This window comes from Ambystoma mexicanum, chromosome 6p (assembly GCF_040938575.1).
Source record: "Ambystoma mexicanum isolate Mex_15411 chromosome 6p, UKY_AmexF1_1, whole genome shotgun sequence".
NCBI lineage: Eukaryota > Metazoa > Chordata > Amphibia > Caudata > Ambystomatidae > Ambystoma > Ambystoma mexicanum.
The window spans coordinates 89,795,448-89,820,291 of NC_090935.1; the positions used below are offsets into that span (position 1 = coordinate 89,795,448).

Below are 24,844 nucleotides of genomic sequence, written 5' to 3' on the forward strand. Positions count from 1 at the left end.
AGGTTTTTAGAAGGCGGTTCTTTACCAACTCTTCCCAACTCCAGATGTCGGGTGTCAAAACAACCGTGCGGAGCGGGAGGGCTGCGAAGAGCTAATGGGGGTGGGAGGAACCCTCATGGAATACAATAAACTCTTTCCCTCCGGCCCACTAGCCCCCAGCAAACAGTACTTCCGGTGCACTTAGAGATGCTCGCAGGCAGATGCTTGCACGGCCGCTCCCTTTATAGCTGCCTTACTGGGGTGGGAGAGGCCAATCAGAGTCAATTGCTCCAGCTAAACAGCAGTTCTGGGACACTTTGAGATGCATGCAGTTAACACCATTAAGGTCTCTGACTCAGTGAAGTCACTAAGGGTATTTCGACTTCCACCTCACATTTAAGAAGCATGTTCTTTATCTTAAATCTTACTGTTCTTTCTACGCTCATCTACTATGGCAAGTCTACCCCTATCTCTCGGAGAATAACCGCGCTAGGATTGCAGCGGCCATCATTAACACTAAATTGGATTACTGCAACAACCTGCTCATTTGCTCCCCTCAGGCCAATATAAAAAGCCTACAAGTGATCGTAAATGGAGCAGTTTGGGCTGTCTGCGGGCTAGACCGAAGTACTTGCGTCACTGAGGCCCGCAGTAGACTACATTGGCTGCCTGTCAACCAAAGAATCGGATTTAAAGGCTTCATGCTGGTTCATTATTGTTTAGCAGGCAAGAACTCCAACTACTTGTCAGCTACAATTTCTAGAGTTGCCTTCTGGTGAGCTCTTCGCTCCAATAAAGCCATTCTTTTAAAGCAACCACAAATCTGGCAGAAGAGGATCAGTGGCTCAGGCTTCCATGCCTGGGCCCCAGATCTCTGGAATTGGCTTCCGTCTGCTCTCAAGGGTTGCAAGTCTACTACCCAGTTTAAGAAACAACTAAAAACACACCTGTTCGACTTGGGCTAAGTCCCTTGCTCTTTTTCTGGTACAGAGACTCCCTCTCAACTTTGATTTCTGTTTTTTGTTATACCTATTTTGTGAGCGCCTTGAGGCTTATGGGTGAATGGTGCTTGTAATAGAAAGAACTAAGGAGGTATGTCATATTCCGTGTACACAAACTGCTCCACAACCAGCACAAAAACCAGGGGTATCATTCATAAAACATGAACCATTGGCAATGAAAAGCATAAAACGCTGTCACTTCTATCATAAATAGTGCCTTCCTCTAAATCGGATCATGGGTTTCTTGATCTTTTCTACCGATGTTTTTCTGAATCTCCTGATCCCTTACTTAACCTGCTGAGTGCTGGTAGCTTTGTGGGCAGCAGTCTGCTTAACTATTTGGTGTATGTAGCTGTTTACTTGACTTTCAATCAAATGTTCTATTTGTAGTACGATTCAGAAGTTGTTGCAGAACTGCACTTTCCTTAATTGATGTTTGTTTCTCAACACAGATCTGCAAGCGTCCAATATGGCAGTGAATGGGTCTCTGAAGGAGGACTGCAAAACGCACACTGAGAGTAACTGTCTGGCAGATAACGACTTCTCAGAAGAGGCCTATGAAAGGTATTGACTTAGTTTTCTCGAGTCGATGTATGCATGTTCTTCTATTTGCTATGTTGGAACATCTATTGGGAAGAGTCCTCTTTGCACCTGAGCTCAAGCTAGCAGAGGAGTCCATGACAACTAGGCAATAAGGGTTACCATCAAGTCAACCTTACCTTAGTGGTAAGCCTTGCAAAGCAGGCATGGCTAAACTCTCAAGGTGGTGGAGGATGTTATTCATTGAGGACCAGCATCTACTGATAGCAGTGGGGCTTGTTGGCATGTATTGTTATAAATATTTAAAACACTGTTAATGTTTAAAGTGAAGCTTGACAGTCTTGCAGTATACAACGTCTAACTTGTCATTCCACTTTGGCATGAAACTGGATATCCTGCTGTCCCATAACATCAAATGGTATGGCGGGGACAGTTTGGGGAGAGGGCAAAAACCGGGAGGAAACTTGACTGATATGCCCTACTGAAAATGCAGAAGGTGGTGGCTGCGGTGCCTGACCTGGAGCTTTAAGTTTAATTTCAGAGCTCCCTTAAACCAATGAAATGCCTGGCATGGCAGAGGTTACTGCTGTTTATAATGTTCATTATTTAAATAAATTACTGAATGCATCCGCACTCGGTGTAGCAAAGTAACAAATGTTGAGATCCTTTTGTGTTTGGAATGGCCCATTTAACAAAGTGAATAGGATTGTGGGGGGAATTGTATATGGGGGTACCTTTTAGGAATCTGTGCTACTATTGGCATTAAAAGGAATGTTGCATTATTGAACATCAGGATTTATCCTTCAATCTGCTGATGAACAAACCTGGGCGGGGAGGGTTGAGGGGGGTGATCGGGGGTGTCTTGTGAGTATACCTCATGGCAGACCGAGTGACTAGTAAATCTACAGAATAGAAAAGTGCAAAGAGTTGGGGTTTTTGATCTGATCAATATAAATTCTTAGTACCTTTTTGTCTTGCGATTTACCCCTTAACTACTGTTGGTTCCTTATTTATTTGATTTATGGCACAAAAAATGAACTAATTGTAGTCAGAACTGCATGCCACTGATCCAGCTTATGTGCTCAATGTGTACATGAGGACTGGTTCATAATTTTGTTCCTTATGGCTAGCCCTACTTTTAATCTATAGCCAAATGATTTTGACCAGTTTGCATCTGCAGTAACCAGACTGTCTCGCTCCCTCCCCACAGCTTTGACAATATTTCACCTTGCAAAAGGGAAGAGCTGCCGAGTCCAGCTGTAGCAGGCCATGGGGCGTTTCTGCCTGCATATGATGATACAGTCTCCATGTTAATCATCCATGGAATAGATCCGACCCAGCTGGAAGGAAACACTGGAGAAACTACGGAAATCATCGTGAATGGCAAAGCAGACTCTTCTCTTCCAGTAGAGTTCCCAGACACTGCTTTGGCCCGTGAATTCCTTGAAGAAAGTGTATCCTCTGTTTCGCTGGATGGTGACATAGCTGAATGTTCTGCTCCCTCTGAAATAGAGCATGTGGAAAGCGCAGCTCTGTGGCCTTCACCATTGAGAGAAGAATTTGAAGCACTAGCAACTACAGAGCCAGCTGATGGGATCACTTTCAAGCACTTTCCTAGGAATTTCCTGGTCTCTGCTGAATCCACCCCTTTAAAACATCAGCAGGACATTCAGTTCACCAAGGGACATTTACACAACTACATAAAGGGGCGTCCTGGGATCACCCCTGTTGATGGCTCTTTGGAGCTCAGTGCCGAAACGTCTTCTATTGCCAATGGAATAATCCACCAGGGAGAAGTCATAGAGGTATGTGTGGAGGAGGCCCAAGATGGCCAGCAACTGCAAACCCCCCTTGAAAATGACCAGTTTCCCCAATGGCAGTACAAAGAGACCTCGATGGGATTGATCCCTATTCCTCAGGATGTGAGCCTAGAGGCGACCTCTGGGGGTGATGCTCAATGTCTTGGAGACCAGAGCCCCGAGAATGGGATTTTGGATGTGCGTGGTAGCCCTGGGGGGCCTACCACAGCGATTTCCCCTGTCAGGGAAGGGACTGCAATTGCGAATTCCTCTGTGGTGGATGGTTTAACTCCACAAGAGCACAGCGGGCCTGAAGGGGACTACAGAGAGACTACACCACGCAAAGAAACTGAAGCAACTGCTGAAGTAAAAGAAAAGGGCGAAGTGCCTCCAGTTGTTGAAGAGGAGTGGAATGTGATCCACCAATCAGACCAGACTACAACGGAGGTCAATGATCCCTGCTCCCCGTCCACTTGTGATGGCATTGTCCCTGATACGTCACACAACTGCCATGCCGAAAATGTTCTAGGTGCCACATCACAAGCTAAAGGTAAGACTAGGCACTTGGGTCTGGGGAATAGGTTGCAAAAGAAGTGTATGATCAGTGTGTGCATTTTCTTTCCTGTAGGAATGGGATTGTAGGATGAACTTTAAGATTGATACTGCTACACTGTCCTGGCGTTAAAACCATATTACTTGTTGGGTATTGGTGAGCTGTCGAGCATTGAGGAGGTGCACTGATCATCCAAGCTGTCTCATTGATGGCCTCCATCCTCGATCACACTGCACTGGCTAATGAGCAGAGACCCACAGTTGCCTGCCTCTTTTATATTCTATGCCTGTACCCTTGATCACATGTTTTCAGCAGCACCTGAAAGGCAGAAATCCAACTGCCTAAGCCAATACTACTTTAAAAGGTAAAAACCCCATTAGAAAGGCGGCCTAAATCTTAACCCTTCTAGAACACCCTCACCGTCACTTGCAGCTCTCCTTAGCCAGCGCAGTCAATAATACTGGAAGTAATTCATGTTCCCATAATTCTTATTCGTCCATCAGAACTGCAAAATGGCATCCAGTTTACCCTACATCCTTTATCATGTAGCACACTATTTAACCAAGAAAGGCCATCTCCATACCAACGGCTTCTAACAATGGGTCCTAACTTTTGTGAAACAGAGCTTTTGGAGCTTTCTCCAAGAGAAGTTTTGCTTTAATTTTGTAAGGTATACCGGCTTCGAGTTTCCAGCAAGGGACAATACATTGGTTAGGGACAACTATCCTGATTCTTAACATTATTCTCGTACTCCTTTTCCACCAGTCCATCCTGGTATCCGAATTCAAAATGAAACTGCGACTGCACTGTTTGGCTGATATTGTATCCAGTCAGTGGTTGCGAGATGTTTGATATCCTCTACCCAACCTGCAACGTTCCATACAGTGTTCTTCCAGTGTTTCACTCTCTTCTCACTCAGCACTCTAGATCTCCTGCAAGATTCTCCCCCTTCAATTTAAGCACTGTATTCCATGTGAAAACACCACTCTTTCAGCTGCCCCACCTTCAGAGCTCTTACGTATATAACACACCTCCTTTACTCATATTATACTCGCACAGATTTGACCTTAGTGACTATGATCGCAGCACAAATGGCGTTATGAAACATATTATATGAATACCTGCATAGCTTGTGAACCTATACTTTAAGAACTTAAATGAGTTGGAGTAGACCAATTGTAAACCTTTCATAAAATACTTTTGAACTGACCTACCCAAACTATGTACAATAGTTACTCTGTGCCAGTATGGCCAGCCAAGCATCCCTAACATTACACACCAACAACTTTCTTTGTTCCAATAACCACCTCCTTGTACTGTTACTGAATTTCCACAATCTTCCTGTAACATTCTCTTCCCTGAAAATCTAGACTCGCCCTGTTTTACCAGTCTGGGTATTATTATGTTTACGCTGTTACCAGATTTTAATTTTACATCCTTGCCACGGTTCTTGAAATCATACCCCTCCTTCGCAATTTCAAGTTTCTTTTGTATTCACTTTAGTTTCTTCAATATTAGGTGTCAGCACCTTAAACCTCCCCTATCCATCCAGGATATCGATGATTGTTGGCTTTTTTCACCTGAAAACATCAAATTGTGAAACTCTGGACCTACTACGTGGTATAATCCTGTACTGAAACACTTTTAGTATCATAGCTTTGACCCAATCCCCTCCTACCATGACACAAATCCTTATGCTCTGCTTGACCGTCCTATTAAATCGCTCTACACATCCATTCCCTTTGCGATAGTAAAGTGACGTCATGACATGTTTGATATCATACGCCTCAAAAAAATCATTGAAATTCTCTTGACAACCTTTGTGGACCATAATCGTTTAACAAACTCAGCAGAACTCCCTCCCGCAAACACTTCATGATGTTGGCCAAAGTTGCTTTTTTTGTTTTTAACATGTGCACTTCAGGCCATCTCTACAAAAGATCCATTGTTACCAAAACATAAACATCTCTGGCCCCTTTAAAATTGAGTGGGCCTAATGCCTCAATTGTTGCCTCCCATGGAACATCCGGCATGATGGGTAATACCACAGCTTGAACTATCTTCAAAATTGTATTACTATGTCTACACTCATGGTACGCCTTTACTCCTTTCTCAATATCCTCATTCATACAAGGCCACAAAGTCGCTGTGTAGAATTGCGTTTGTCCTTAAATGCCTAAATGTTCTCTGTGTACTACTTCCCTCATGTTTTTTGGTACTACCAATCTCGGGCTATACAAACCTACTCCCACACTCTTCCTTCGCACACTTATCACTACCAGAACCAGTGGCAATGGATTTCCATCCCAATTTCCTAATATATTTAACATCTTTGCGCTAATTCTTTAGTTTCATATTTTTATTTGATTTCTTGACAACCCATCTGCAACATTTCCTTCTTACCTACTGCATGTTGCACTTCGAATCTAACCTCTGTAAACAAGTAACCCACTTGACAATTCTTGGTCGTCTCCCACAAATGACTGCAATTTGGATGTACCCATATGCAGACAATTGCTTCCTGTTCTATTACTGAGTAATAGTCTCGGCATCCTTATATAACCGCAACGCAAATGTCACTGTTTTCTACTGACCATTCTGCCTGCATTAATACAGCTCCACACCAGATTTGCTCGCATCAGTATATACAGTGGTCTTCAAATTATGCGTGTACCCTTTTAATACCTGTGCGTTTATTGATCATTTGTTAGGCGCTTATATAACAAAAGCATGTTTCCAAGCACCACAAGGCTAATGGAAACAGGGGAGTAAGTACATTGCAAAAGAACAGTAAGTATACAAACATGATCCTAGAAGTGCAGGAGGTAAGGAAGGGAGATGGTGGGGGAAGGAGGGAATTGGGGATGGACAAGTACTGGTGAGCCTGGGAGGAAAGTGCATGGGTGTTGGGAGGCGTCCACTAGTTAAATGCTGGGCAGAAGGATCCCAAGGAGTGGGTTGCACAGCTACCAGGCGGGTGGCCCACAGAGTCTGTGCTGGGCTGGCGGGCTTTACTGATGTCGACTGGGCAGAGGGCCTGGTAACCTGTGAGATTCATGAAGGTACCAGTCTGCCAGTCTCATTGTATAGGCGTGGTTAGCAGGGAAGGAAAAGGAAAGTGGTAGACACATTTTTAGAGGTTTCTGGAATTTAAGGCGGTCCGGCTCAAGTCAGAGGGGCAGAGAGGCCGTTCCAGCGAGGGGCGCCAGCCAAGGAGACCTACCCCCCCCCACACACTCTGCTTGGAGAAGCGTTTAAGAATCAGAGAGTTGGAGCTGGAGGAGCGGAGGGCTCTAGCAGGGAATGATGCAGGGGGTCTAAAATGTGATCCTTACGGCCACCGGGAGCCAGCGGAGAGATCTTGGGGCTCGAGTGATAGTGCCTGGGCTTGAGGCCAATGATATGTCTTGCAGCCCTATTCTGGATTAGCTGGCGGGGGTGTAGAGAGGAATGGGGGAGATTGAGGAAGACACTATTTCATTAGTCCAGCCTAGAGAGGACCAGAGCTTTGGAAACATTGAGCTTCTGGGGAAAGGTGAGGAAAGGGAGAATGCCTCTAAGGAGGTGAAGCTGGAAATGGGCCAATATGTGAGCAGTGAAGGGGAGCGAGAGAAAGACCCCAATGTTTTTGGCTTCAAGGGATGGTGACGGTCGAGGGCCCAAGGAGGGCAGCCAGAGGGTAGGAGGGAAACGTGGAGAAGGAGTGCCGATAGGAAGGACCTCCGTCATACTGGCATTAAGACAGGTCAGTAGCCGCACACCATGCCTGGATAGCGGATAGCCAATTGGAAATGAGAGGAGGAGGAGGAAGAGGAAGTGGTAGAAGGAAGTTTTGTATCAGCATAACAGTGGAAATGAGGAGGAGGAGATCATCTGAGCAAGAGCAGCGCGATAGATATTGAAGAGCCCTGGGGGACGCCACAGGTATAGAGTGAAGTGGTGGTGGTGGAGGTGGAGAAAGGGCCAAGCGTTAGTGAGAAAAGGGGTCCGTTAGTCCAGTGCCCGGTCCGTGATGCTGAGGGTATCTCAAAGCCGTTTTATTAGAATAGAGTGGTTGACCGAGTCAAAGGCAGTTGGAGATCGAGGAGAATAAGAACAGCAGGAGAATTAGTCAAGATTTGCAAGCAGTTGTTCCTCTTCAACTTCTCTCAATAACACTATGGGTACCGTACTTAACTTTGATACTGCTGGTCTTTATTTTATTTGTTTGTATTAAACACTTGATGCCAAAAACATTCCTTTGTACAGTATTGGATACTTGTGTTTTTAAAAGATTTATACATACTCCTACGTCCCGTCCCCTTTCCTTCATACTTATAGGACATTCCTCTGCCATGTGGGACGGGACCGGAGCACTTTGTAAAAAGCATCACATTTTTAAAAAAATGTCCTCCCTCTTTGTATGCTGGGTACCACACGCGGCCGTAACCCTGCCCTCCTTGGCTCTGCCCAGGGCATCGCCCATAAGTCCTTATCTCAGCTCGTTCGGGACTGGACGCACTTGCATCTTCGGAAGTTTTCTTTACTTCCAGTTTCCTCCCCTCTTGCTCTGGCTTAGCGGTCGCGTGGTAGTCCATCTATGCCGTTTCAGCTAGACTTTCCAAATTGTTCTGGTCAGCGACGCTTCGCTAGGGCGGATCCCCGTTCTTTGTTAGTGTTTGGGTCCGGACCACCGGTGGGACTCGTGTTTTTATTGAGACTCCCTTTCGGTCCGGCCGGTTCAATGTCGTTAGAGCGGTGGGTGGGAGGAGATGTTTCACAGTACTCACCCGGCGCCCTTTCAAACTTTCATCGACGAGAAGAAGAAACGCCCGGTGAGTTATTTCCTTTTTAGAGCACCCCGGCCGGGGGACTCCTTCCCGAGGTCTTCCCGGTCCGGGAGGAGCGTCAAAAGCTCTATTACCGGGGCTTGCCCCGAGGTGCCTTCTAGGCCTTTAAAGTGTACCAGAGTTTTCTCTGAGGGCCTGCGTAACGGGCCTATTGACAATGGATTACAATCCGAGGCCCCTCCTGTGGCGGCTATTTGTGGGCCCAGTTCTACTGAGGCGTCGGGTACCGGTGCTTGCTTCGAGGTCTCCTTGACTGGAGCTTCCCGTAAAAACACCACGGTATGCCCTGAGGCCTAGGTTGAGGCTGTTGATACCGAACGGAAATTCGAGGCCTGTCGTGAAGAGGCTTTTACTGGACTCTGGTCGGAGGTCCCTCGTTTAGAGTCGAAGGTGACCAACAGTTCTGAGAGGCCTGGTGAGGTGTGTTCCTCATCGTTTCCGCTCTAGCGGTGACTCAAGATCTGTTGAGGGGGCACAGAGTGACGTCTTGGACCGTAATCCCTCCGTTACCAGTAGCGCCGAGGTCCTTCCTTTGAAGGCTGGTTTGGCTGATAGCATGTCACAAACATCCTAGGCCACACAGTACCGGCTCAGCCGAGGTTCCTTGTGTTAGGGCTAAGATGAAGACCCCTGACCCACCTGTGGGGCCCGCTGCCTCACTTCCACACGTTTCGCAGTTCTCAGGTGCTGACAAAATGGCGGCCTTTCCCACCAAGACCGCGGCAGTCATTTTGGATACCTCCCTTACAACTACGCCATCGGTCCTGGGTGTAGGGAGTGGTTTTTCAGGTGAAAATCGGTTTCCTTGTGCACATCAGTTTCGTCCAGTTTATGACTGGAACGCTCCGATGACCCTACCGCACAATGTCTCACTTCCTGCGGCATCGGCGGCCTTGATTTACATGGACACCAGTGGGGGAAGTGCCCTCTTGGCAACCCTCTCCCTTGCGTCCTTGGAATTACTCCGCTCATGATGTATGGCATTTGTAACATGCCTATACACATATATACATGTATGCCTATATTCGACCTCCAGTCGTGCCTAAATCAGCAGCGGAGGACATCTTTTTCGGCAAGTTTCAAATACTTATGCATTCTGACCCCATGAAGGAGTACTTTCGAGGCTTGTTTAGGGAGATATGCACGCCTGCGCAGACGGTCCCAGGTGTGGTTCTGCCGGTGCCGCCTTTACCAGCTGGGCTTCCCCCAACTCTTCCACCCTGCCTCCATTGTCCCCAGTGGACAAGTCTATTGTGGTGCCTGATGTGACTCAGCCTGTTCCGGACCTGTCGGACGATGCACAGGGCGATCAGGACATCGAAGACCAGCCCCGCTCTGTCAGAGCCTTTCACGTCCGGGTGCTGGACATGTCTGTTGAGTGTTCCAGCACCCGAGGCACCCGCTCTACATTCACCTCGTCTCCTTCGGAGCGTACCGACTTGTTCTTGCAGGACGACATTTTGGCCGAGGTCCGGAAAGTCTGGGAGAAACCACACTCTTGTCAACAAGAACATTGACGTGCGCTACAGGTTGCATTCCTCAGAAGAGGTGGCCTAAGCGTTGTGTCCACCCCCCTCCTCCACGGTAGTGGCCGCGGCCACTTAGCTATCCAGACCTGCGGCATCCTCTTGTACGACGGCTACACAGGTTCTGGCTAAAGAGGACAAGCTTCTCGACTCCCTTGGGAGGAAGATTTTCGCTAATTCAGCCCTGCAGCTGTGTCAAGCCAATGCAGAACTGGTGTTAGCGGGGGCGAATATGAAAATGTGGAAAGGTCTGTCGGAGTTTGAGGAGTTTATTCCCGCTGAAAAGCTAGAAGATTTCAAAGTGGGATTGTCCGATGCCAGGGTCCTGGCGCAGGATTTGTTGGAGGCAGTGGCGCATCATGTCGACACCTCGGCACAGGGCCTTATGCTTGGCGTGGATACCTCATCAGGCTTGGTTGCATGCCACCAAGTTCTCGAAGGAGGTGTAGGATAAGGTTTTGGACCTGTCTTTTGATGGCAAGGAGCTCTTTCATTCTACAACAGACGTGGAGCTGACCAAAACTAAGGACAGCACCCGGACCGCCAAGTCCTTGTCTGTCCTGGTAAAACAACCTTTCAGGATGGTGATCGTTGTCGCAGCCTCTGCCTTCCTCTGGTTTCAGGGATTTTTTAGATCGAAAATCCTGCAGGGTTGACACCCCTTTGGGAAATTCCCGCCGAAAGCAGTAACAGAGTTGTTTTTTCTCGCGCTCCTCAGCCTCCTCCGGTTCAGGTGGTGCCGCCACCTAGGAACCAGCTAAATGAGGGTTTTCTGCACTTGCACGAGACCCCGGTGGGAGGACGCATTGCGTCTCATTGGGAGGCGTGGCAGACCATCACAGAGGACAGGTGGGTCTTGAGTCGCTCGGGCTTCCGCTTAACCCTTCCCCACCCATCAATCTTCCCTTCCAGCAGTCGGAGTCGCCCTCGCTCAAAGCTGAAATTCAGTAATTACCGGATCTGAGCGGTGGAACCCGTTCCCCTAGGGGAGCGAGGGGAGGGCTTCTGTTCCAGGCTGTTCACTGTGCCCAAATCCAACCAGGCTGACCTGCGCACCATCCTAGACCTTTCCCAGTTCAATCTTTCTCTACCCCTAGAGAAATTCAAGATGATCACGCCTTGTCAAATAAAGTCCTCTTCTCAGAAAGGCGATTGGCTCAGCGTGGTGGACTGTCAGGATGCATATATGCATATTCTGATCTGGAATCTACACCGGAGATACCTACGGTTTTCCGTAGGGGAGGAGCACTTCCAGTTCCGAGTGCTCCCCTTAGGCCTCAGCTCGGCACCGCGTGTCTTTACGAAGATGTCGGTTATTGCAGCTTAACTTCGGCTTCATGGTATCCATTTGTATCTGTATTTGGACGATTGGCTCTTGCGCAGTCCTTGCCCGCTGAAAGCCTTGAGCAATATTCAGTCTCTTCCAGCTCCTGTTCCACATTGAGCTGTTGGTGAACTGACGCTAATCTTCCATGACGGTCTCTCAGGACTTGATTTTCCTGGGTTTTCGTTGGAACACGATCGACTGCAGAGTTTAACTGACCGGAGACAGAATGGCAGATCTATTGGCCACGTGTCAGATGTTTGCGCAGACAGAGAGCATGTCGGTCTAGTGGTTCCAGAGGCTTCTGGGCCTCATGGCCTCGTGCGTATTGGCTCTTCCTCTTCCTCGGCTCAAGATGAGGCGGACACAGATGGCTCTTCGGAGTTCTTGGCGTCAGGCTGTGGATCCGGACTCCAAGATATCGATTCCGGCTTTCATGTGTGGTGGTCGTCTCTCAGTAACCTGTTGGTGGGCACGGGTTTTCAAGACCCCGCCGCTCCGATGGTGATAATCACAACAGACTCCTCCCTTCTGGGGGGGAGGTGCGACGTTGGATCTTCAGGTCTCCGACCTCTGGTCGCCCCAAGACAAGTTCTTTCATATAAATCATCTGGAGCTTCTGGCGTTCAGGCCGGTCATTGCCAACAAAGTGGTGTGTGTCCGCACAGACAATGTGGTGTCCATGTTTTTCATCAGCAAGCAGGGGGGCACCAAGTCCCCTCCTCTTATGGATCTTGCCATTCAGATTTGGGAATGGGCGGCTCAGCATGGCGTCTGGCTGGTGGCAGTACACATCCCGGGCTAACTGAACGTTACGGCAGATACCCTCAGCCGACGATCAATGGTCAGCTACGAGTGGTAATTGAAAGCGGAGGTCCTCTTACAGATATTCCTGTGTGGGGGCACTCTGGAAGTGGACCTCTTCGCAACATCGGAAAACAAAAATCTTCCTCTGTATGCCTCCAGAAATGGGCTGGGAGCCTCCTCTCTGGGAGATGCTGTCAAGATTCCCTGGCACAACATGAGGGGCTATCCTTTTCCGCCTCTGCCTCTGATTCATTGGACGATTTGCAAGCTGAGAAACGCAGTGAACTATTCTCTTCTGCTCATAGCTCTGTGGTGGCCGGCCAGGTTCTGGTTTTCAGAGCTTCAACATCTGTCGGTGTGTGCACTGATCAGGCTTCCGTTGGTTCCCGATCTGCTTCACCAGAGAGATCGGCAGCTGTGGCACCCCTCCCCACAATCGTTCAGCTTGGCGGCATGGTGCCTGTGTTCAGATCTTTAGAAGATCTCAACCTGTCTGCTGACAACATGCGTATTATTCGGGCAACCAGGAAGCCCTCGAGGTCTCAGTACAGAAGCAAATGGCTTCGGTTCTGTCACTGGTGCTTAGCCAAACAGCTGGCTACGATTGACACGGTGCTCTCCTTCTCTCATCTAGCAGAGTCGGGCATTCATGTCCTGTCATGCCGGACTTATCTTTCGGCTGTGGCCGCAAACCTATCCACGGACCAGTTTTTTTTTTCACTGTCGAATCAGTGGTTAAAAGGCACTTTGCAGGTCTAATGCGTCTTTACCCTCCTGTTCGCAAACCGCATCCGACGTGGGATCTGAACGTGGTCCTTACGGCCTTGTGCCATAAGCCTTTCGATCTGATGGCTACGGTAGATCTTAAGTACCTTTCGTGGAAGGTGTCTTTCTTGGTCGCCATTACTTCAGCAAAGCGTGTGAGTGAGCTTCAAGCTTTGTCGGTGGAGCAGCCCTTCTTGGTTTTCCACAAGGATAAGGTTGTCCTAAGGACAAATCCTTCTTTCCTACCAAAGCTGGTTTCTGATTTCCATCTAAATCAGTCTCCCTGCCTGTCTTCTTTCCAAACCCGGCTTCGGAAGCTGAGGGTTTTGCAATTGCCTGAACGTTAGAGCTCTTAAGTTCTATCTGGACAGAACATCTGAATTTAGGAGTTCTTAATTATTGGTGACCTTTTGTAACCTGCAAGGTAAGCAGGCCTCCAAAGCGACCATCTCCTGATGGATTGCTGCCTGTATTGCGGAGTCTTACACTGTTCAGGGTCTCCAGACTCCTAAAGTGATTCATGCACATCTGGTACGGGGCAAGGCAGCTGCTGTTGCCTTTTAAAAAGTATGCCCCCTTGGAGACTATCGCGAAAGTGGGTACTTGGGCCTCCCCATCGGCTTTTTGTAAACATTACTGTTTGGACCTGAGCTCCAGATCTGATGCTCAGTTTGGCCAGGCTGTGCTGAAAAACCTTTTTCAGTAGGGGGTTTCCATCCACCCGTAGTTCCTGTAAGGAGTGCTTGGGAACCTCCCAGAAGTATGGAGGAAAGGGGACGGGACGTAACAGTATAATAAGGTTACTCACCGTATTGACCACCTTACTCCTAGTCCATATTCCCCTTTCCTCCATACGCCCGCCGTCCCCTCTAATAAGGTTCCTCTTCTATCGCCAGGTCAGAGACCTTTAAGCAATAATAAAGGACTGATGGGCGATGCGCTGGGCGGAGCTAAGGAGGGCGGGGTTACGGCCGCGTATGGTACCCAAAGTAAAGAGCACACATTTCTTTTTATCAATCAGCACACAGGAGAGCATATACATTAACATTGCTGTCCTAAGTTTTACTGAGGAAGCTGCTGTACTGAAAGAACGTTTGTCATTTATCCTGACCACCTTCTGGCACTGCGAGTCTTGGAAGACTCTTGCCACTACAATCCGCGCTCGCTTCCTGGAGGAGGCGGAGCCCATTGCCGCTCACGTGTGCAGTCACGTGACCTGTTTGCCATCTCAAATTGCAGCCTCAACCGGCCGAGCGGCGCTTTTGTTTTACTGAGGAAGCTGCTGTACTGAAAGAACGTTTGTCTTTTATCCTGACCACCTTCTGGCACTGCGAGTCTTGGAAGACTCTTGCCACTACAATCCGCGCTCGCTTCCTGGAGGAGGCGGAGCCCATTGCCGCTCACGTGTGCAGTCACGTGACCTGCTTGCCATCTCAAATTGCAGCCTGAACCACCCTTGCGGCGTTAAGCCCGGCCGCGGAGTAAAGGGCGGCGCATCCTACGGCGGCAAGAACGGTTTTGCTGCTGTTTGGCTCTGTGGTGACGTTAGCACCGTGGATTACAGAGACCGAAACTCAGCTGTGGTCTGATCAGAGAAACACAAGTCGTCCCAACACGGTAAGCCCTTACAGTTTCTTCTATTGACGATATTAAACGTATAAAAGGTGGACTAACGTGAGACTGTTGGATACCATACTCCTTTGATCCCGTGTTTGCCCCCTCAGATCATCCTCCCCCTTAAAACATAGGGGGAGTTACAACTGAAAATTAAACCAATCTACTGATATTAAGTAAAAAAAAAAAAAACCCACGCGGAGATAAGGCTGGAAGCTTACTTCATTCACGCTCAACTCGGCAGACGAAGCAAGCTCACCTAGTCCAATTTGCGCAAGTCAGTCAGCTTTATCGCTATCAGCCTACTGCAGTTGAAGTGAGCAGGTCATTGTGTATCGGTCGCCGTGTCATCACATGACTCGGATCACATGGCAACCTTGAGACACTCCCCCTGAACATCTGCATAGAGCACAACAGCGCATTCCCTGTGGCTTGTAGCCTGTTCGGAAATAAGGGCGCGCTGTTTCATTGCCACCCTCCCCTGGAAACTGCAAGTACTGCTGAGAGACTAATAGGCTATTTTCTTGGGTTAGCCAACAATAGACCGAAAGGACCAGTCCCTTGGATCCTCTACCCAATGGCATCATTAACGGAGACACAACGTCTCTGGAAGTACTCCTAACCTGGGAGACCGGAAAGGCAAATTCCTTGCATCCCAACTGTACAACCCTGACCTAAACGACATCCTCTAAACTTTTCACTTACAGGAGACCGAAAGGATTATTCCTTGGATCCTGCAACTTGTCCCTCTAACCTCAAATTAACAGCTCACAGGCATCCCGCGTAGAAAACCGTATCATCCACCCAGAACCTGACAGTAAATTCTCTACGTCCTATTACCAACTCTGATACGCCCCATACAGAGCTTCGCTCCCCTGGCGGGCGACTCACTTAAAGAAGAAATGACGTCAACTAGACCCAAACAACAACCAATCGGGCGGCCAAAAACAAGACTAAGAACCAAAATAAGCACAGCAGCCTTGTCTGACCTCGACGCATCACAGCTGACGTTAGAACAATCACTTTCGAGAGCTCAGACAGCAAAACTCACACGGAACCATCAGATACAAAACGCCCCTCACGACACTGAACACCACCTTATTGAAGATGCCCTGTTCGAAGCAGAAACTGCTACAACAACCCAATTAAACATCCACCCAAGTCCTCAAGCTCAAACCAATACAAAAGCACACCTTCATCACAGTGCGTTGATAGATGAACATCTGCTCACTCGTGAACTTGACGACAATTATGAGGAAGTGTCAAGCGCGGCTCAAGCAAAAATCGTTCCAATCAAAATCCCAAAGGATAACTATTTAATTGATCCTAAAATCTACGATGAACCAACCCTGCCTGAGCTCATCTCTAATACATCACACTATCCAAGCTCATCAAATACACCCGATACCTCAGCAAATGAAAATATAGTGCCTGAAAAAAATACGCCCGATGGTACAGAAATTGGCAAAAAAACGCTAAGAACGAATATCATCCCACCCATAGAAAACACTAAACAAACCGATGAAGAACATTTCGATGAAAAAGAACTAAAAAAAATCTATGAAGAGCGCCTAAACGAAACACAAGATCCTTTAAACTTGAGCTCAAGACGAGGCCAATCTGAGGAACTAACTATACCACCTCAAGCATTAACCGGGGACCGACACCAAGAACTGTCTACGGCTCCTCAACGGCAGACGACAATAAAGAACCACAAACACATAGCACGAATGCTGCCTCAAATCATCAGACCATTATAGAATACACGCAAGCTTCCGACGATGGAAAGAAAAGCCAAGAGATTTCAAGTACCACAACAAAAGGACAACAAGTATACAAAGTCACTGATCAACAAATGCTTCAAATAAAAGAATACACAGGAGAGCCCAATTCACTAACAGCCAATGCACAGGCTATCAACATAGATCATACAGATCCAACCGCCATTGGAATTGGACTGCATGAACCTTTCAACGGAAGTGAGCCTCACGAACCTCTTAAACCGCAATTAGAACAACGAATTCCCGCAACATCACGCAACTCACAAATAAATGTAACTCAACAAGCAAAAAAAGAGAAAGCAAGACTAGCTAAGCTTGCATGGCTGCAAACTCACAACTCAAGCAAATATCCACAAGCGTCTGAAAACATCAACAAACAAACTATAACCAAGGCCAAAAGATTATCAATGGACATAACAGAAATCGAATCTATCATGCTAAATCTTGACAAACGAAAAGAAATATTCGGTACAACACCAGAAACCCATACTTCGCAGATGACCTCAACGCCTGGTCTTTTACAAGAACTTGAAAACAGAACAATTAAAAAAGAACGCGAGGAGATCCAATCAGGAAACCATAAGTTTCCCAAACAATTTAACTATGATACAGATGAATCTTTTTACACGCCTAACATCTTCAACAAAAATGAGCAGTCAAAACACGCAGCATATGCTTCAGAAACCAAACATCCAAACCCACCACTTGAGCACAACGAACAGGATGAAAACACCAACCCCAGGATTCCAACCACGATGCTCGACCTGCAAAATACGTTGATTGCAGTGCTCTCGCATACAATGATACCTTTCATTAAGATCCAAGAATTAATGAAGGATACGATGGGTTCCCCCGACTTAATATACAACTAGTAATAGAGCGGTTCATCAGAGACATCCCCCACTGGCAATCTCTCCCCCTGTCCCTAATGGGCCGGGCCGCACTATTCAAAATGATGACCCTTCCCAGACTGTTGTATGTCCTCCAGAACGCCCCGTTCCCCATCCCCCGGGAAACCTTCGCACTCATCGACAAGAATCTGCGCACATTGCTTTGGGGAGGGAAACAATCCAGGATTGCCCTTGACACGCTCCAAAGATCGGTGTGGGAGGGAGGCATCGGGTTACCTTGCATACGCACCTATTACTTGGCCACACAAATAGGAGTAGTGAATGACTGGATACATGCAGACCCCACACAGCCACACAACCGTATAGAGCTGGAGACCATGTCCCCACTAACACCGCTCCAAATCCTCTACGCCACCCGCGACCAACTCCCGGCGCTGCCCAAAATGTCCCATCATATCCGGAGGGCTTGGCGGGCCGCTCACAAGCTAATTGGCTGGGAAGGCCAGCCAACACTGTCGCAACCCATATGGCACAATGCGCTCCTCCCAGAACTGGTAAAAATGGGCCCCTTCGGTCACTGGCTGACCAAAGGAATACACACATTAGCACATATTATACAAGAGGGCCGCCTCTTGAGCTTTGAGACCATGCGCGAACGATTCAACCTGGCTCCCATGGATCGGTTTCGGCATGCGCAATTGTCCCATGCAATCCGCGCCCAATTCCCCGACACGACGGTCCTACCCCCTTGCTCCCCCATCGAGACCAATATTCTCCCGCAGTACATCTCTTCTAGGGTCACTTCCAGCCTCTATCAGGCCCTTAGCTCATTCGGGACTCCACAACTCGACGGACTAAAGGCAAAGTGGGAAAGGGACCTGGGCCCCCTGGAACCTGAAGACTGGGTAGAAGCATTAATGTCCCCCAGAGAAATTGGGATAGAATCCAAGCTTAGGCTCATACAGTTGAGGATCCTACATCGATCATATCACTCGCGCACTGCAATGGCCAGATGGGGTGGAATAGAAGACGAGACATGTGTCCGATGCAAAACTGAACCCGCCACCTTCTACCATATGATATGGGACTGTCAGGTGAAACAGGCCTTCTGGGTGGAATGCGTTAATACAATCTCAGCCGCTCTGGGGACACCAATTCCCAGGGACCCCAAGATGGTACTATTGGGCATTGGAGGGGAAGTAGACCTGTCCAAACATGAAAAAATGTTCTTGGCAACGGCGCTGGGGGCGAGCAAAAGGCTAATAGCGGCCAATTGGGGGTCGGACGAACCATTGAGCCTGAATCGATGGAGTAACGAGCTGGACCGAGGTGCTGCCTTAGAGCGCCGAATTTATAATGCAAGGGGCTGCCCCCGTAAATTCGAGAAAATATGGGGCAAATGGCTAGATGCTTAATAAGCTCTGTGGGTGGGGGTGCACCGGTAGTGATGCTTGCCTTGTTTGCCTGCCTGGTCCTATTGTTGTCTTGTTGTCGTCTGGTCCTCGGCCCTACGGGCCCCGTTGATATGGACGACTGCCTTCAACTTGTATACTGCTGAGATTGCCTTCCACATGTATACTGCTGATTCATGTCTTATTCTTATATGCCTCTTATGTTTTGTTGTTTAAATTCAATAAACAGAGTTATTAAAAAAAAGAATTAATGAAGGATAATATCAAAGATCAAGCAACTCTGTTAGCCATGATTCACTCAAAGCAGATCTACATCGAGAATTTCATCAATACAATAGAAGCTCGATTGAACTCAGAAGCGAAGCAATCAAATCGCTGGCAACAGCGACTAGCAGAAATGGCTAGAAGCGATCGACAGGAAAAAACAAACTTAAACCTTGAATTACTAACCCTTCTTAAAGCATAGCGAGAACAACAAAACCAACCGATGGATATAAGAAATAATCAAACACTAGTTTCACAAACAAATGAAAACCCTACACAAAGTACAAAGGCACAACTACAAACGCCTGGCGTAAACACCATTCAACAGAGAACCGGGGCTGTCTCAACTCTACATCCAAAAGTACAAGGCGACGGTCATGTAAAAGAGAATAAAACTGAACAATACAAGATCTTTTCGAAAGAAAAAGCAACCAATGCTGTAAAATCAACACACCCTAAAGCTACCAAAAAACGACAAACAGGCTCTAGAGCGTTCCTCAGAGCAATAAGACCCGCTGAACTTATTTCACAACCAAGAACAGTGGACTTGCTAGAAAAAACCCATTCAAGAATTGCTGAGATGAAATCAGCGGGTCCGAACAATGTTACTGCTAAGCAGTTACAGAACGGAATACCACTTTTACGCCCTCAACTTATATCAGACTACGCTTCGCAAGAGGATGACCTACTAAACTGCACAACTCATGAAGACCAAGAACCGAAAGATACGCCACCAGATATACAATCTGAAACATCCCCAAGTTACATAATAATGGATGAATATAACAGTACCCGAGACCTGCAGACTAGTCTGCCATATGAAGACATCACAGAAAGCTCATTACAGGAAAATTCAATCGCATCATCTGCTAGTGATGGCTCTTTATCAGCGGAATACTATGAACAAGTCACGGATAATTCTCTCACTCTACATACAACATTCACATCTGATTGCATTCTGCCTACGTTTATAAACCCAATACAACAAAGTCAAATTTATGAAATCCATATTGAAAATCGAATCAATACAAAAGAACCCCTTATACTGAATAGAACAAACACTCTCCGCCTGCTGGGAGCAATACCACATCTGCAACACATAACATCAACTGAGATCGACTTAATCACCTTCAAAGATCATAAGCACCTAGACAAAATTATCGCCGAAATCTCGAACCAGGATGATCAAGAACTGATTGCATCAAAAGGTGCTCAATTTCTCAAACTCGGGTTCAAGTGCTGGGCCACCACAACAACAAGGAAACACCCGGCGAGAAACCAAAGGCCCGTTCGCACAAATGACCATCACGCTAATAATGAAAAAACGATCAGAGACAAAAGAGCAGAACAATCGAACAGTCAGGATCGACCCTTTAAAAGGATACACGATCTAGAGCTTTCAACTACAGAAACCATTTCTTCAAGAAGCTCAGTTTACTCATACTCATAACAATTAAACACAAATTTCACATGGTCACTTTGTTCATGGAACACAAGAGGGAATTTTCATTTATACACCCAGCCATCAACTGATCTTGAGAACTTTCAAATTATATGTCTACAAGAGACCTGGATCACAGATACACCAGCATGTGACGGCTTCCTTGCTTTTCTAAATCCTGCAATAAAAAAAAAAACAGGGAAGGCCAGCATCGGGTCTCCTGACCCTAATCAAAATAAATCCCTATTGGAGGGTACTGACCACCGAAAATATAAACCCTTGGATTCAGATGACCATAATAACAATAAAGACTCATCAAGACCAAAAAGAAAATGATGAAACAAAAATAGCCATATTGAATCTCTACTGGAACCCTGCAGCCATCACAACTAATGAATTCATCGACGCTGTATTTATCACAGTCGACAACCTAGCTGACACTTACAGAAACTTGGAACTAATACTCTGCGGAGACCTAAACATCAACCTCATTACACTAACCGGTACTCCACGACGACCCGAACACCTATCGGCTAAAGCGTCAAAATGGATGAAAGAAATCCATATCCGAGATCTCAGCCTCCTAAATCATGCAAAAAACAATTGCACGCCCTTTATGCCAACATGGAGCAGAGCTTCCTCTGCAGCAATTATCGACTATATTTTTCTCTCACAAACCCTGCAAGATTTGGTCGACATTGCTCAAACCATAGCTTGTGACAACAGTGATCATAATAAGCTAACAGTACAGTCATACCTTACCAGACATCAAGAGCCATCTCTAGGACAACCTTTACTTGAACTGGACAGTACATCATCAAGACTTCGCATTCCACAAACAACACTACCATTGCTTCCAAAGAAATTATCAACTTCCAAAAAACCGGACCTGGAAAAACTGAATTATGAATGGATTCTGCTCCCGTTCCAGCAAACAGTCGAAAATCGCTCACAAAAAACTCATCTGCACAGCTACAACGAGGAAATAGCAGCAAACAAAAAGGAGCTAGCGAAACGGATAAGACAGCTCAAGAAAAATAGACAACCTGAAAATATTATTCAGATTGCCAAACTAAAACAAACCTACAACAACTGGAAAAAATCTCAAAAGGCAATATTACTACAAACAGATGCAGAAACAATAATGAAAACATACCGGACGAATAATACCAAAGATCTCTGGAATCTCCTGAACGAAAACCATCAAAAAAAACAAAAGCTAACAGCCAATGTACCAAAGGAGACGTGGGTCAGTTTTTTCTCAAATATGTATGCAGCTCTTCCTGATTCAACTGAACAAGAGGAAAGTAAAATTAACATAAAATGGGCAGTAGCCATTTCATACGAAGATCTTCTATTCATGATCAATCGACTTGACACCTCAAGAGCGCCGGGCCCTGATGGACTTTCGAATGCCATGCTCAAACAAGACCCCTCGGCATGGGCAAGTTTTCTGCACAAGTTACTTGATATCATAAACTTACACAACCAAATTCCTACTACCTGGAAAACGGCAACAATAGTCCCCATACACAAGCAAGGCTCGCGTGATAATCCACAAAACTTCCGCCCCATTGCCTTACTCGACCCTTTAGGGAAACTCTTTGCATCAGTCCTATTAAAACAACTCACTGCCTGGGCCAACTCGACCGGTAGATTCTCAACACGGCAAACTGGATTCACTCCTAATCTTGGAACGAACATCAATCTCCTTCTCCTCCATCTCATTAAACATGAAGCGATTAACAGCAAGACCATGATATACGCCATGTTAATCGATCTAAAGATGGCCTTTGACGCGATACCTCGGCAAAAATTATGGGCGAAGCTTAAGGCATGGAACTGCCCTCCGAACATTCTTGAGCCCATCAAACTACTTTACTCAGACACTTCAATAAAAGTCAGGCTCACAAAACAAGGATTGACCACTGAAGCAATACCAACATTTAACGGACTAAAGCAAGGATGTCCTCTAGCAGCGACTCTTTACAACCTCTATATATCAGATATTGAACAACATCTGGAAAACAATAAAGCAAACCCCCCAAAAATCAATTCAACCCCTGTATCCATAATGGCATATGCAGACGACATTGTCTTAATGGACAAAACCCCTACTGGCCTGCAACTTTCACTCACAGCTCTGAGCAACTACATGACCCAAAATGATCTAACAATCAATATCACTAAAACAAAATCTATGCAATTGACGAAATTTCAACCCAAAGCTAAACAACCCACCTTCAATATCAATGGAAACAAGTTGGAAAATGTGACAACATTCAAGTATCTTGGAATCACGATCAACCAATCAAATACAGAAGCAGAATGGCTGGACAAAATTGAACAGAAGGCGCAAGCATTAGCACGTCAAGGTTGCATCTTACACAGAAAGGTTGGTAAGTTTTCATTTAAACCGATAATTGCGTACTACAGGCAAAAATACATTCCAATAATAACTTATGGCGCTGAAACAATGCTGAACGCAAAAGAAGTAAACTGGATGAAATTTGAGTCCATATTCTGGCGTAAGATTCTATCTCTACCGGAATCGTACCCCATGCCACGAATAAGGTACGAACTTGCAACTCAATCTATCGGCTCCATAGTACGATGGAAACGTCTGGACATCTATCGTAAACTCCTGACCGACGATAAGACACCGGCAATCAATATTCTCAAAACTAAAACAGCGACCTTAAATAACAGTTCTATCAAAATGGAAAAAATCTATCACCAAGGAAATGGAACAAGAAGAAATATCTCAAGAATTTTTAACGAAGCGTCCCCAACATGCCAAAGTCAAACTCCTACAAAATGACTGGATCAAAACCATTGAACAGAAAAACTCCTACAAGCGGTCGCTATACTGTAACAAGGACAACAGAAAACTAAATGAACCAAAACCATACCTGCGATTATTTCCCGATCCAGTGATTAGATCAATATTTCTGAGAACTAGATTGAATATCCTGCCGACAAACTACTATTTATCCACAACAAACCGGATCCCCAAAGCAAGGAACTACTGTCGTTTTTGCGAAATTGAAACCATACCAGAGACCATATTCCACCTAGTCATGGAGTGTCCGGCGCTGGCAGCTCAACGCATGCAATTTGGTTCCCATTTCGATATGGCTTCACAAGAAATGGACAAAGATGAAAGATGGAATACTATCCTCAGTGGAACAAACAACAAATACATATTCACAGTTGTCCACTTTCTGACTAACATTCTTGATCTCAAGCGCAGAAAACTATAAAGCACTTCTTACATTTCCTCCGCCCTTCTATAAGATTCACAATGATGCAAAAGTTTATCACTAAACTAAGACATCAAAAAAAAAAGAAAAAAAAAAAATTAACATTGCTGTAGCTTCCCACAACATGTAAGGCACAATATCCCCTCCTCCTGCCCCTTATGTTCCCCAGCGTGCATTGTTCTCGGGCCTGATCCGGCAGCGGGAGATCGCTCCTAGAGTGGAGGGCTCTCGCAATCAGGCGTGGTTTATATGTCGGGCCGGGTAGGTCTGATCATAATATAGCACAGGTGCCCAAATATCGGTAAACCGGTGAAGCAGTCCTGCTTTAGCTCCGTGACCTTTTCGGCTATCAATGTCCCAGAGCTTAACCCAGCAGAGGGTCATCCAGGGCCCCTCCGTGGATTTCCAGGTACGGGCCACCGTGATTTTGGCTGCCAGTAAAAATTGGGATACTAGCATCGCCCTCCTCCCTGATCTTGGGTAAGCGTCTGGGAGCGGGATCCCTAGGAGGACCTGTTCGGGCGTTAGCGGAATGGACACCTGAATGACATCCTTTTATTGTGGCCAAGCACTGGATCCAGAACTCCTTTACCCTGGGGCTTACTGCCACATGTGGAAGTAAGATCCTGGGAGGCCGCAGAGACGCCAACAGTGAGGATCCAGGGCCTGCTGGAAGTGGTGAAGGCACGGGGGTAGAGGGGTAGTACAAGCACAGGAGCAGTTTGTGGGCGCCTTCCCGATTTAGTGATGCAGCGAGATGCTGTGCGCATTCTTGTCCAAATGTCCACCCATGTGTGATCCTCTATGGCGTGACCCAGGTCCATCTCCCATTGGGACATATGGGAGGGCTTAGTCTGAAAGGGGTCTTCTTGCAATAGTTTAGAGGGCTGAAATATTTCACCGGGCTGGCAGGTCATTCAGTGTTGGCTCTAGTGTGGTGAGGGTTCGCGTTGCTGCTGCTTGGGTCTGGGGGTGGGAGCACCAGTGCCTTAGTGGGGCATAGGTAAATCTGTCTGTTTCCGCTAGCTAGAATGTCATTTTACAGCATTAGGTTAGGGGGCTAGCGCCTTCAAAGGTTAGGGGGCTGGCGCCTTC

At 46.8% G+C, this 24,844-nt stretch overlaps 1 protein-coding gene across 4 annotated transcripts in view; it reads left to right on the plus strand.

Annotated features, from left to right (window-relative positions):
* Positions 1-24,844, plus strand: part of LOC138511228 (long-chain-fatty-acid--CoA ligase ACSBG2-like) — a 1,364,724-nt gene that overhangs the window by 238,772 nt on the left and 1,101,108 nt on the right. For all 4 annotated transcript variants that reach the window (XM_069626768.1, XM_069626770.1, XM_069626769.1 and 1 more), the window contains exons 2-3: positions 1,433-1,544; positions 2,731-3,869. In XM_069626768.1, the coding sequence (XP_069482869.1) occupies positions 1,433-1,544; positions 2,731-3,869 (1,251 nt within the window). The remainder of the gene's footprint in view (positions 1-1,432; positions 1,545-2,730; positions 3,870-24,844) is intronic.